Source organism: Haemaphysalis longicornis, unplaced genomic scaffold (assembly GCF_048455015.1).
Source record: "Haemaphysalis longicornis isolate Haplotype H1 unplaced genomic scaffold, Haemaphysalis longicornis Haplotype H1 scaffold_1, whole genome shotgun sequence".
NCBI lineage: Eukaryota > Metazoa > Arthropoda > Arachnida > Ixodida > Ixodidae > Haemaphysalis > Haemaphysalis longicornis.
In genome coordinates this window covers 330,263,535-330,277,264 of record NW_027526203.1, presented here as the reverse complement: position 1 = coordinate 330,277,264, position 13,730 = coordinate 330,263,535, and the positions used below count along the sequence as shown (strand labels likewise).

The window sequence follows — 13,730 nt, the reverse complement described above, 5'->3', positions numbered from 1 at the left end:
AATAATTTGTGGACGCGTTTTCGCCAGAATTATGTAGACAGTACACCCTGAAGAACAACGCGCCTGTAAAATTCGTTTTGAAGTAAAAATATACCGGAATGCGCGCGCCTTTAGCATTGACGGTCGCCAAATCGACCTCGAATGCATGCGACGAGCGGGCTTCCTGATTTCCCGGAAAACACACTGCACGCACTACGTGGCAGTACATAATGCGTTCCGCTGTAGGCGCAATATAGGGTAGGCCTTTCAGTTTTCCTCCTCCTGCACTGTTCGTTCGCCACGCGTGGGGTCAGTACGCCACTAGTTGCAAGCGCCGCATAACACGTGACAGTGCGCGCGGCATTCGCTCTGATCGCGCGGGCCTCCTTTAATCCCGCTGGAAGCTGCTAAACTTATTCCGAGCGCGAGAAGAAATAGACCGCGCCGGGCTAAGTGACACGCGTGCGTGCGCACGCATTCTTCTGCGCGGCGCTTTGTGCGATTGCTTTCTTGAAGCGGGTGACCCCGAGACCGGAAGGCCGACCTGGCCGTTGTTGAAGGAGCCACCGGACGCCGGCGCAGGGGGGAAGCCCCGCTTTTTGTTCCCGCGCTAAGGGGGGGAGGGGAAGCTAACAAACCCGCCAACGCCGAGAAGAAACAAATGAGCCGACTCGGATGCGTGTGTGCGCACGGCAGCCGTTTCTAATCAGGCGCGTGCGCCGGCATGCCACACACACGAGCCGCTCCCTCGGGAAAACGCTTTACATCGGGATTTAGCGGACGGCCCATCTATCAACGACACGCGGAGAACACCGCTCAGTCGGGACCCTTGTGTCCGCGGACGGGCCCCGCGATGGACGCAAATGCGGCACGCAAAACGGCCGCGCCGCTCGCCGGGGGAGGATTCCGATCGTGGGACGGGCCCGGTTCCTGTTCGCCGCCACCGCGATTCCAATCGATGCCGGGCCAGGATTTGCGAGATAGCGGCCTTCCCCACAATGCTCCGTTTGCTCGGTCGCGTGGAGAAAAGTGATTTGTGCGCCATTGTTCGGGACGGGCCGGCCCGTTGGCCAATTACAAATATTTTCGCGCGGAGGAAAAACGACTGCTTTGGAGCTGTCCACGCAGCGGACTCCGCCGCTTCTTTGGCATTTACTGCTCCGCACGTCAGCTGCGAAGCATATAACCGGCAGAACTGCTTTCGTGAGCTCGTCCGTTCCAGCTCGGTAAGTAGTACGAGCTGCTGGCTCATAAATATTGCGCCGAACTACCGGTCACTACTGTGGTGAGTGGTTCAGGTTCACGAAACACACGCGGCCGGCCGGCTACTCCGGGCCAAAGCCATCACGGAATCGCCGCCTGTGGAGTACACCTATAAAGTTGACGACGGCGCATAACATGGTGTGCCGGTCAAGCGTCCCCTCTCGTTTCTAATTTACCGCCTCGCTTAAATTCCGAAGTGTCCAAACGGCCGTGCGCTCTGCCTCGAATGCGGTCTCCACGCTCCATTTTGTCGTTGGATCTGGCGAAAAATGAGCTCCTTTACCCGGGTATACCATTGGAGTACACATTGCCCGTCTAGATTGTCTAATATGTTCCTTTGCCACATTTTTGCACATGCCTGCTATTACAAAATAACAAAAGCACGCAAGCTAAATGGTTAACATCCTATTACGTGCAGTACATATATGCTGGGGTTTTGCAATGAACCGAAAACGCGACGACCCTCTGTGACAAGTTTGCATCGATGGCGAGTGGGTGCCAGCACACATTCTGCAGTAAACAACCGAGTCCAAAATAGTTTTTGAAACAAGGAGAAAATCGAATTTCGACGGCTTTAAGCAACGGAGCTGCACCTATAGGCTACGAGGCGCGCCTATAGGCTACGAGGCCTATAGGATACGGGCGCTCCGGATCATTTTCCACCACCTGGAGATCTTTAACGTCCGCCGAAATCTCGACGCACAAGCGTTTTTGCTTTTCGCCTCCATCCGAAAAGTGGCCGCTGCGGCCGGGATCAAGCCCGCGTGCTTGGCCTTGGCAGCACAACGGCTTAGCTATATACTGAGCCACCGCGGGGGATCGTGTTCTTAAAACGACACCCCTGAGGGCTTCAACGGACGTTACACAATGAGAAGAAGAAAACATCACTGGTCTTCGTATTACCACCTCAGGGAGTGTAATGGCGAAAACTGATTGGCCCCCTATCATTCGGAACTATGGATATCAGTTTTGCAATAGGCTCAAAGTATCAACGAACAGGCAGGGAGTTATTTCGTGTGAACTCTGTGAACACGTTTTCAGAGAAACCGTTACAAGAAACTAATATCCAAACAACGTGTGCAGTTATAACGCAGAAGCACGTGCATAACCTCTAGTCCTCGCGTTCCGTTGTTCTGCGCTGTTTTGGAAACGACGACGCATCGCTCCGCGAACACTTTCCAAGCAAGCGGTGTATCAACAACACGATGCCTCAGAGTTGCTTGCGCCTGCAGGGCGACATCCTTCGTCCGCTGCTGTCGTGTCAGCCATTTTAACATAAGGCGCACTCTGTATCCTGTTTTAGCCCTGCATCCTGTTTTTGGCCATTTTAGCGTATTTGACATCCCAACGCCACCCACGTATTTCAAGGCCGCCCGGGAAGCCGGCAGCGACGAAGCCCGACTAGTGCTTTCCCTGCCTTTCCTCTTAATCACGGGTGCCGAGCGTGACCAACAACGTGGATAGCTTACCGCGAGCACACACTTTAGTCCTCTAAAATGACAAATACAGGAAAACCAGCCGCGACGTCCGCAGAACCGTCTCTCGGAATGGCTTTCGTCATTAAAAAAGTACGTACGCGTCTCATTTAGTGGGTGCTGGTCTTACGCGCTAACTGATTCAATACGTTAATAAAACATTTTTTTTTTTCATTAATATAAACCAACTAACCTAGCAGCGAGCTTTATTAAGCAATTCTAAATTCCATTCGATGCTCCGAGCGAGCTTTCCACGAATATTGTTCTTAGACGCGATCTGAACATTTGAGCATTCACATAACCTTGTTTTCCAGCTGTGAGGGGTATATGTGAGGACGCCCCCAAAGGTGCACTAGCCTCCTTTTCTTTCTTCAGTCACCTCCTAGTATATTTCTGTTCAAGATACGCTTGTTAACTCGACCTGGTAACTCTGTGGAGGTTTTCAGACCAATCTCAAGTCAGCGCCCGTGTTTAAAACTTCCTCGCGCTCCTTTCCCGTTTCTAACGCCGTTATTTGGCCACGTTTTCTGATGTTATTGTGCTAAAAATACGGGGAAGAGCGGAGAGACAGGTGGGTGTTTTGTGAAAATGTCCGCGCTCTTTCTCGCCCGTAAATCACTATGGATCAACGCGCGCTCATCGTTGAAGAAGCCCGGATCAGGCGTGTGCTTAGAATCTGTGAAGAGGCGCGCAGTGCTATTAGCGCAATTCAGAAAGCTTGTGTGTAAAGCTAACGAATGCGCTCTTGGCGCAAAATGACGTCGCAACAATAACAACAACAACAACAAAAAATTGGGCCCATCTCCCCGCGAGGGGGACTCGAGTAAATGCGTCGCATAGGGGGTGGGTGTATTGCGTTAACGTTTAGTGTTTGGGGAGTTGGTGGTAGTGAATGCGTTGTATCAGCAGCTTCTTGACGTAGTTTGAATGAGTCAAGGATATAAGGCGCGTTCGTAGCCTCCCATTCTGTGTCGGCTTTGTGGCGCAGTGGGAAGAGCCCCATGTACCTCGCGTTCCGCCCACAGGTAGTGAATGCGTTGTATCAGCAGCTTCTTGACGTAGTTTGAATGAGTCAAGGATATAAGGCGCGTTCGTAGCCTTTGATTCTGTGTCGGCTTTGTGGCGCAGTGGGACGAGCACCATGTACCTTGCGTTCCGCCCGCAGGGTCGTGGGATCGAAACCTGGCGCCGATAAGTATTATTTTTTTTATATAGTGTACGGGGGAGGGGTGCGAACCTGTTGTTGAGAGCGAGGAGGGTAGCGTGATGCGGGAGAGGAGGAGTGGGGGAGAGGGTGCACCTGCCGCTGAGCTGTTGCGGACGGACGCCGGACGCTACATGTGAGTTAAAGAAATGCTCTGCATTTAAAAACATCTACGGAGAAAAGAAGCGGCTGGTCTTGTTCCACGTGATGCTCGCCGTTGGACGGCTGCGGGTCAGCAAGCGGAGCTGCGCCCCAGCGGATCGAGTCATTCACCGAAATCTCGCAGCGCTCACGCGACCACGACGACGCTGGCGACGACACGCGAGCTCGGACTGCTGTATACTCTGCAAGGCGGCAGACACGCCGCTGGCTAGACACGTCGGGCGGGCGGCCTCGCAGTGCTCCGCTCTCCTCATCGGCTTACGTCAGATGTGCGCCGCCGAGTCGACGGACAGCTCTCGCACTTGCTCTCCTTCCGGTGGAGCGCCGCACTCGGTCGGCGCGTGATTCGCGGTTTCTTAGAGCGCGAATGACCGTCTCGGTAGTCGGTACGCAAGACGACGCCACGACGGAAGCCTGAACGCCCACTCTGCCTGCCCCTGAGGCTGTTTTGTTTTTTGCGACCGAGCGTTGGCACGATGTTCCCGGCGCGGAAAGCGAGGGCGGCAGTAAAAGAACCCGGACAAGGCTTTGCCCGTTTTCACGAACACTCGGGCTTCTCGTGCCGGGCGCGAAGCCAGCCAAGGTACCGGAAGAATCCTGGCAGTGCGGATGCCTTTCGGAAGCAACGAGACACCGCCTTACGCTCTTTGCAGGCTACGTCGGTACACGGACATTCATTAACCGCAACTGAACCACGCTGTGGTACGTAAAAGCGGATAATTTCGTCAGAAACAACTGCGTTTGTTACCTATGGCATGGCGCTACGGTGCTACCGAGTGCGAGGTCGCGCTGATTCGGTTCCCGCTGATGGCGGCTGTGTTTCTGGTGGAGACCAAAAAATAAACGCCCCTGTGCACGATATTTCGACGCATGGTAAGGATGCTCAGGTGGTCTGGATTAATTCGTAGTCCGATCCACTTCGGTGCACCTCGTAGCCCTACGCCAAGATGCCCCCGTCGCTTCGGCTCCATTGATTTGCTGTATCCCCAGCCTACTGTACAGGTTCGTCTCTGTTTCATGTGCGTGCGTGCGTGGGTAAGGACCTGCGCGCGCATGGGAGTCCGGACTAGAGAAAAGCAGAGACTGGAAAGGATAAAGATCACGGGGATTGTAATGAAAACAGAAACAAAAATATAGTAGAAACTCCCGAACGAGAATCGTCAGATAATGCGTAAGCATCCTTTCCCTTGGCTCTTTTCTGCACATACAAATATGTGTATGCTTGCCTTAAAGTCTCTAGGCTCTTGAGCCGTTTATTAACGACATCTAATTATATATCCCATGTGGTCCCCGTATACTCACGGAGCGCATCGTGCCACGCGTCATGAACGGATGGACGCACGTATTACGCCGGAAAGTTGCCAAAAAATGCTTACGCAATGATGAAAAGAAACAGAAACAAAACGCATAGAACGGGGTCACCAACCCCTCTCTTGTGCGCTCCCTCCTCCCAGCCTGCTCCAATGCCGCTCAACCGAGGGTAAGGCTGCTTTTATTGCTACTGCTGTAATTATTTTAAGCATCCATTTGTCAAATTATTCGTTGCTCTTAAAGCTGCTGTTGGAGAGCTGCACATTCTATGCACAACGGAAGCAAACAAAATGAACTACTCATGCTCTCATGAGCTGTCTTTTGTAATGGATTTCGGCGCACGCGAAAGAGGATGTGGACGAGAGAACCTTAGGCGGCCCAAATTATCCTTCCCCAACTGCGACGGCATCGAAGTCCAGGTATGTAGGTGGGCGAGCATTTGGCTAGGCTTGCTGCTTTTTATTTTTCCCCAGTTCATTTAATTGTTATTCAACCGAGACAGCTCACTTAAATCGCATTAAATGACGCAGGTGTGGCATGCGGCTTGCGAATGTACCGTAGTTCGGAATAGTTCATCCTTAGTGTGAAAGCGCCATTTGCCCACGTCTGCCAGTTTCGCTGAAAATTTGCGAAAACTGTTTCGTGAAGCCTCATTGATGAAGCCACTTTTGCGAAGCCTCCCGAATTCCCCAGTTTATACCTCTCCTAGGCTTAACGTCACGCTTTGAGGTCTTAACGTCGTCAGTTGTTGCCCACAGCTCGACGTACATTTTGGTATTACGTATCTTGGCACGTCATCAGGCCCTACTTGAAAATTTATAACGTTAAGCCTAAACGTATACGGTGTTATGCATGCCTGACGCCGTCAACCGGTACCCAAAAGAAAAAAAAAAGTACTCATTGCACGCCAAGTATCGGGTACTGGTCGGGGTCGTAAGACCGTAAAGCAAAACTTTAGGCCAATGCACTCCCGACAGTTGCTGCCGTTATTATGGCAAAGTGATACACGTCAGCACAGTAGCACATACCCCCCGGTGTATTTGACAACGCTTTACAAGCTTGTTGCATGTTGGGGCATGCACCGAGCAATTACTAATCAGTCAATCAATGACTTTGAGAGCAAGCACTACTATAGGGGCGACCACAAGAAATCTGCGCCAGTTCTCTGAACCCCGTGGGCGTACTCTGAAGCGAAGTGGCATGCCAACTGAGTAGCACACACCTGCTGTGAGGTACTGGACGACGCTGCACAAGCAGGAATGTATGCTACTTTTGTACGACGCTTCCTGGTTTGCACAGCGAGACCGCCTGTCTTTTTTATTATTATTTTACGCTGTGGGAGGTTTCTTCGTCATCAGGCATTGGTTCTAGGTTTTTGTTTCGTCTTAGTGTATTATCTATTTCATTTTTTAAACGTAGCCGGTTCTTACCTCGGCTGCATGGTCAACACATCAGCTAAATCTCGCTTTATTTCGCCTCCCTGCCTCCTCCCTTCTTGAATGATGGCGTAATAAAATACGAAACAAAGCTCCAAGTGGTAATTTCCACTTCTGTACAAGTGACCAAGGCGCTCCGCTTCTATATACGCACGTTGTTGCAAGTACGGGTCCCCGCCTCGGCGGCAAGATTTCTCGAGGAGTCCACATACGAAGGCCTTAGTTTACGGGACCACCGAAGCGTTTTAGGAATGCCAGCTTTCCTGAAATACCACAGAGTTTCTTGCCATCGCATCATGCCTCACTGTCAGTCCAGCTTTAGACCCAAAAAGGCCGTTCAAACCTCAAAATTATTTTTAAACACTTAGCGACGAGAGGCATCTGAGGGTATCCGAAACGGAGCTAACAGTTTCATTTGTGAACCGCCACTAAGCAATCGTTTAATGGTCGCATTGAGGACCGTTTAAAACCAAGTGCCCGCCAAACTGCTGTCACAATTGTTCCCAATTGGCGTATACGCGTGAAGCGGCAGGGCTAGCACTTCAACGATCTGGCTCCTACTGCGCTGCAACCCAAGTTCATCAGAGTGGCGACGTACACCGACTCGTGATGCAGCCAACTGCGCCGCCCCCAGCTGTCACCGGCGAGATTGCGTCGAGTGGCTCGCGGTGCGCACGCAGTACAGGCACCCGCGGACGCTCGTGTCGGCGCGTTTCTTCGGCCGGTGGAAATAGTTTTGAGCCGGAAATAACAGAGGCGCGCAGTCGTCACGGCTGAGGGGTCTGCCAGCCGAGCCAGAAAAATGACGCCCAGCGCTGCTGTCCGCGCCCTGCATACGCCAATGGACACAAACGCGCCCAGTCATAAAACATGCCCAAAATGGGTCACCGGCTGCCCAGAATTCGTGTATGTGCACGCGTGTTTGTCTTTCCTGCAGCTCCTTCGCGTGCGCGCTACTGGACTCACGACAAAAATGTGGGCAGAACCCTGCCGCGGTGGCTCTATAACGCTCCGAGGAGATCTCACCAAATTTTAGTAGGCGCAAAAAAGGTGCAAACGCTTCAACAATGGCGCTGCTCTCTCGTGATGCGTGTTGCTCGACTCTTTCGCGCGTTTAATGGCAGGACAAAAGAAGAAAGAGCGAGGGCGCGGACGGGGAGAGGGGCAGGCCACGGGCGGCTGCTGCGTTCTCTCCGCTTTTCGGCTCGCTACCCTCCACGAGCTAATCACACAGGGCGGCCCAAGTCCAAATGACAGCAGCGTAAGCGCACGTGCGCGGGAACATGCTGAGGGACTTGTACGCAGCGTATAGCTGTACCACGCCGTATAAGTCGTAAGTTTTATTGCCTTCATAAAGGAAGCTGGCAAGCGCAAATTCTTCTCTTGCATATAAAACAAAGGAAACTGCCAGAAAGCCAACGGAGGTCAAAATTCGAGTTCGTCCTCCAACGGAAGCTTTCACTCGTCATCTTTTTATCTTTCATGGCAGAAGAAAGGAATAACGCTAATGCACAGTTCATGCGAATCTCATTAACGACAATGTCGAATCTCATTGACGACAATAACGACAATGTTAGTGATTGTCCTTATTACTTGATATCTTGTAGCGACAAACTACACTCACACTGAGAGAACGGCTGCATTTTTCAGACAGAGTGGGACTATTTCGCAAACACGATTCCGAGCATGCGACACAAAAAGACCTCTCCTTTCAGTGTAACTGTGTAGGGAACTTTGCGGAACACTTGCGTGCTTTTCTGTGATTAACCTTTGAAGGCGTACCAGCCCATGACGTAACCCTTTCATTGCGAGGTCCTAAAATGCTCCCCGTGGGAATCTGTGTACGAAACCAATAAATGTCAATGTGACATTTGCTTTGCTGTTGCGGTTTCGCTATACGTTAACTCAAATAACAATCTGCCACAAGCTTCAAACCATCGCCCACAAACAAAAAATGGCCGCGTATCTGCTCCTTTCGTTGCAAATGTCGACAAAAGACGAGAGTCATTGTCGACATTTGCCAAGTAAATGCCTCCCTTCCCTTTCCCGCTCACCTCTCATGGTGTTCTTCTTGCGTCGCGCCGCGCCCCTCCCAAGGTAAACAAGCTAAAGGTTTGCTCAAGTCAATTTAAATTTACCGCGTTCCGCTGCTCCAGGCCGGGTGCCTCGATGCCAGCGCTGCCGTACGGCGGAGACGCGCGTGAAACGAGCCGCCCTACTTCAACGTCTACAGAACAGCGTTTCCCTAGTCCACGTGCGTTCCAAGCAGAACGTGGAACCTATCTAGTGGAACCTATCTAGTGGAATTTTTCGTAACTGTTGCCGCTTGATTTCTCAAAATGCCACCAGAAGCTATAGTGGCGCGGGCGACAGCAGGCGACAGTGTGAATTTTTTTTTTCTGCAGTGGATGTAGTATTTCATTAGGCAAAAATCAACCATCTAAATTTTTTTTAAAGGAACACTGTAAATATCTCTTGTGTATTAATTTTCTGTCTTATATTTGCGCAATGGGTTGTTCTTTTATAACAATCTTGACAAGTATGAACATATAAACCGGACTTAGACGGACTATTGCGCAGATTTTATTTCCCTTTGGCCGGGTGGCTGAATCGAGTCACAGACAGACAGACCGGTAAACAGACATACAGACAGACCAAAATTTCTGGGTTTAAGTAGCCCAAGAAAGACTGTCGTCTTTAAAATTCCTCATCGAAGGCCGGAAGGCATAAATGTGTTGTCGCCTACTTCCTATCCCCGCTGAGTCGCGACATGTATATAGGGTGAGACACCGTGCACGGCGGTCAGTTACGAACCCTTGCACAAACCGGGTTGTTTCGCTGACGCCGCTGGCAGATCGTATTACAGCTCTGGACCATCAGTGGTTTACACGAGTGCCCATTGGCGCACCGAAACAAAGAGCACGCAGGGCCGCTGGGCGTTACCCGTGGCAGTTTGAGACAACACTCAATATCGCCGCGTACACCCAAAACGGTTCCCAAAGCAGCAGCCTTTTTTGGAAAGCGCCGGCAACTTTTCTTTCTTTGACGGGATTGTGTTTTGCCCGACAGCTTCCGGTTGCATGGGCAGCCCGAAAGCGCGGCAAGGGTCAGCGTGGAGAGTAAGAAGCTCCGTGTTCTCACGCAGGAATTCCTGACTCCAGGAGGAAGCGCAGATCGCCATCAGCATGAGGAGGAGGCACTGTGTCACGCTGCTCGTACTGGCCCACGTCACGACGCTCATCTCGGGTGAGTGCACGTGCGCCCCGTGGCCGCCGTCCATAAGGGGCTGTATATGTATCGCACCTGCAGCTCGCCGGCTTTGTCCTCGCCGGCGCGCCGTTACTACCGGCCTTTGGTCAGCGTGCGAGCGCGCCGCAAGCCGCCGACACGTTTTCGCCGCAAGCCGCCTGCCGGACGCGGAAAGCGTGCAGCTCGGCCCGGTCGTTTTCGGCTGTGCAACAAGCAACCGTTTACGACAGGGGCCGCCTTCTGTTGCGCGCGTCTACGCTGCGCAATCTTCTCAGCACAAGTGGAGCTATACATAGTGGTTTTTGCGTAACGCGTCTGCAGTGGGACAAGGCGCGACGGGGTCGCCAGCGCGCGTAGCATCCTTCACTTGGCGGCCGCAGCAGCTTCGCATTGGCGATAACCACGGGCATATGACTAGAATCGCCTGTGGGCCTGTGTCCACACTTCATTCTTCGGCAGGAGGCGGGTTAAGAAGCCGGCGTAGTTAGTTATTATTTGGGGAGCTATTGATGCGATAATTTCGGTAGCAGCCTTTTCAATGTAATATTCAGCCGTGAAGGCGTGCAAAAGGAGTCGTGTATGTTGAAAAAAAAAAAAAAGAAAAGAAGCGTTAAAGCTTTTTTTCATATATATATAGAATAAGCAGCTTTCTTAATGAGCCGCATTAAGCAGCCGATGCGTTGCCAGTAAGCGCAGCGCTTCTCGTGAATTAAGGGCGAGTGAGTCGGTAAGAACCGAGTGATTGAGTGCGAGTGACTTCACTGAGGGGCCTTTCTTTGGGACCACCTGTCAGCGGACTGGGACGCAAATACTTCGAAAAGAATCGGCACTGGCTACGGGTATACAGGCGAGGTGTCCCTGTTCTCTGCGTTGTTTTCAAAAGGGGTTAGCACTTATAAACCTCGCAACAGAAAAGGAGGCGCACTGACTGAAGGTCCACGTAAACGGAGATGATGGGCACTCGTGGTTGCACCACACTTGCGAATATAGGCCGCACTTGCAAGGTCTGGTGAGCTGACGCCGCAAATGGGGAGGGGGGGGGAGGGGGTGCGCAGAGCGGCGAAATAATGACACGCAATGCAATCCACCATCTCCGGTAGCCGCCTTTGATGAAACATTTCAGACGATTTCACAACGGCAAGTTGGCAGCGTTAAATATAGGCACCAGTTAACCAGAATGTGCATTTTAAAACTTTTGTAGGAATTAAAAAAATAGCTTTAAGTTATCATAAACCAGCTGATCCAACTAAGCGAGCATTCGACGCTTAATACCTGCGAAGGTACACCGTCTTGCTGCAATATGCGCGCAGCTACACGCAAAAGGCGGCACTGGTAACCGAGATCATAGAGTTTTTTACTAAGAAACTCTATGGCCGAGATCGAACAAAGCGTCTGGAATCATTGGTGTTCTGGAGAACTTGCCACGTGGTGTGGTCTTTGCACAGAGTCCGGAAGTTTGCTTTGAGCAGTTCGGTGAGGCCCGATACTCATTTACGTCCGAATAATTGTTTGTACCTGTTTCTAAGAAAATTATTTGCGCTCCAGTTGCCCTGCCGAAAACGTTAAGGACGCCCACAACTACAAAATAAAATACAGTTCGGCGTATACGCAAGAAAAAAAGTCTGAAATGTAGAGCTATAAATGTAACTCAGAAATACATTCGGACATCGTCGTGCTAAATTCGCTCACTCACTCACTCACTCACTCACTCACTCACTCGCTCACTCACTCACTCACTCACTCACTCACTCACTCACTCACTCACTCACTCACTCACTCACTCACTCACTCACTCACTCACTCACTCACTCACTCACTCACTCACTCATGCACGTATGTGTACCAATTCATTCCTATGTAAGCATAATGAAGGAATTTAGTCTTTTTTTATATTGCTTTGGAATGACGTGCATTTCTTGCGGTACGTGATCGTTGAGTGGTGGGTTTGGTGCCGTGATAGAAGAGGTTTAACGATGTTCGGGTGCGTTCTTGACATGCCAGCAGAAAGAAAAAAATGACCTCATTTTTTTTTCTGCGGGTAAATGCCACGAACTTCGTTCAGATGCCATGCTGCAGAATTCATCTCAACACAAAATTCTTCTGAGATAAATTGCAGCCTTATTTCATTTTCTAAAAAGGCTCTCATACACGGTACATTGGAAGTCGCATGCAAAAAAAAAGGGGGGGGGGGGCGCGGAACGGCAGCGGAAGCAATAATATTAGACATTGAACAGCAGGGTCAATAACGTGCGCCTGCATGACAACAGGCTTTGTAACAGCGTATATACATACGCCAAAACCCAGCTAGGTAGACCGCATTTGACCGCCACCGAGGCGAAATACGTGGTGCGACGCATTCGTGATGGCTAAACGGAGCGATTCGTGGATGCTGCTTCGCACGTCTCCGCTTTGATTGCACTGGAAAGCAGAGTCGACTACTGCGAACGGCGTTTTGCACCACTGGTTGTCGACACTTGCATTGCCGTTTGACCAGGGTCATTCACGCGCGCAGTGCCTGGCGTAAACTACGCCACACACGAGCTCTTCCGCGGGGAAATAAAGAGAAGCACAAGACGAACCCAGGTGGAGACAAGGCGAAATTACAAAGCGGTCGATCGAAGGAAGAGGGAATGATTCGCGTGCTTAGGCGCGGTGCCGTCACATCTTAGGACGGTCGCGGGTCATCGCGTCGCTTGCGAACCCACTCAAGCGGCCCGCCGAGGGATGCTCCGTTCCGAGCCAGTACGGACCGAAGACGCCCCACGCGGAAACGAATGTCTGCGATTCCGGGACTGCCCGCGCTCCTGCGCTTATCTCGCAAACAGTGCATAAGTGACAAATAATGAGGGGCTAACTGCCCGTCTCGGGCCACGTGAGCGGCCCGGAACGCGTGGTTCTGCTTCCCAAAGTACCGGGTTGACACTCCGTCGACAGCCGCTCGTGCCTCTGACGTAAACCGCTGTCACGGCGCTTACGAGCGTGGTAGAGCTGTTCCAACCGCGAAGGCTGCCCGCTATGCTCGCTGGCGCCTGGGTGGCCGCCGGGAACTCTCGATCTGCTGCAGGCGGCCTGAGACGCGCGCCGTGGTCCGCGGAGGTTCCTATGACCGCCGCGAGCTTTACAGCCACAAAGCAAAATTATTTGGCGTAGCGGGTTTTCAAACGGTACAGGCACACTTGACCACTAATGATCACGGCGACCCGCCACGGTGGCTCATTGTCGAAGGCGTTGTGCTGCTGAGCCCAAGGACGCGAGTTCGATTCCCGGCCGCGGCAGCCCCTTTTCTGATGGAGGCAAAAATCGAAAACACCCGTGTGTTCAACATTTCGGCGCACGTTAGGGATTAATCCCCAGGTGGTCAAAATTAATCCGGAGCTCTCCACTAAGGAACGCCTCATTGCCTGTGTAGCGTCGGCGTCGGCGTCGACCCCACAATCAATCAATCATAATGATCACTGCGTCTGTGTGATCAAATCATAAAACCCGCTCGAGCTTAAACCGCACGCACCGGTCATACACCGATTGGGCTTTAAAATCGGGGAGCGCCAGAGACGGGTTCACCACCTTCAAACGGCGTCAGTGACCAGCGACTTTCTGCCACTCTCACAGCCGTGAACGGATTTACCACATTGCAAAATGCTGTGAAACTGT

General features: G+C 51.8%; 1 protein-coding gene across 1 annotated transcript in view; it reads left to right on the top strand.

The window, feature by feature from the left end:
* The first annotated feature begins 698 nt into the window (after window positions 1-698).
* Tyn (trynity) overlaps window positions 699-13,730 on the top strand; it is a 79,321-nt gene continuing 66,289 nt past the window's right edge. Inside the window, exons 1-2 of the mRNA XM_077683442.1 lie at window positions 699-1,205; window positions 9,976-10,076. Coding sequence (XP_077539568.1) covers window positions 10,016-10,076 — 61 coding nt within the window. The 5' untranslated portion in view covers window positions 699-1,205; window positions 9,976-10,015. The remainder of the gene's footprint in view (window positions 1,206-9,975; window positions 10,077-13,730) is intronic.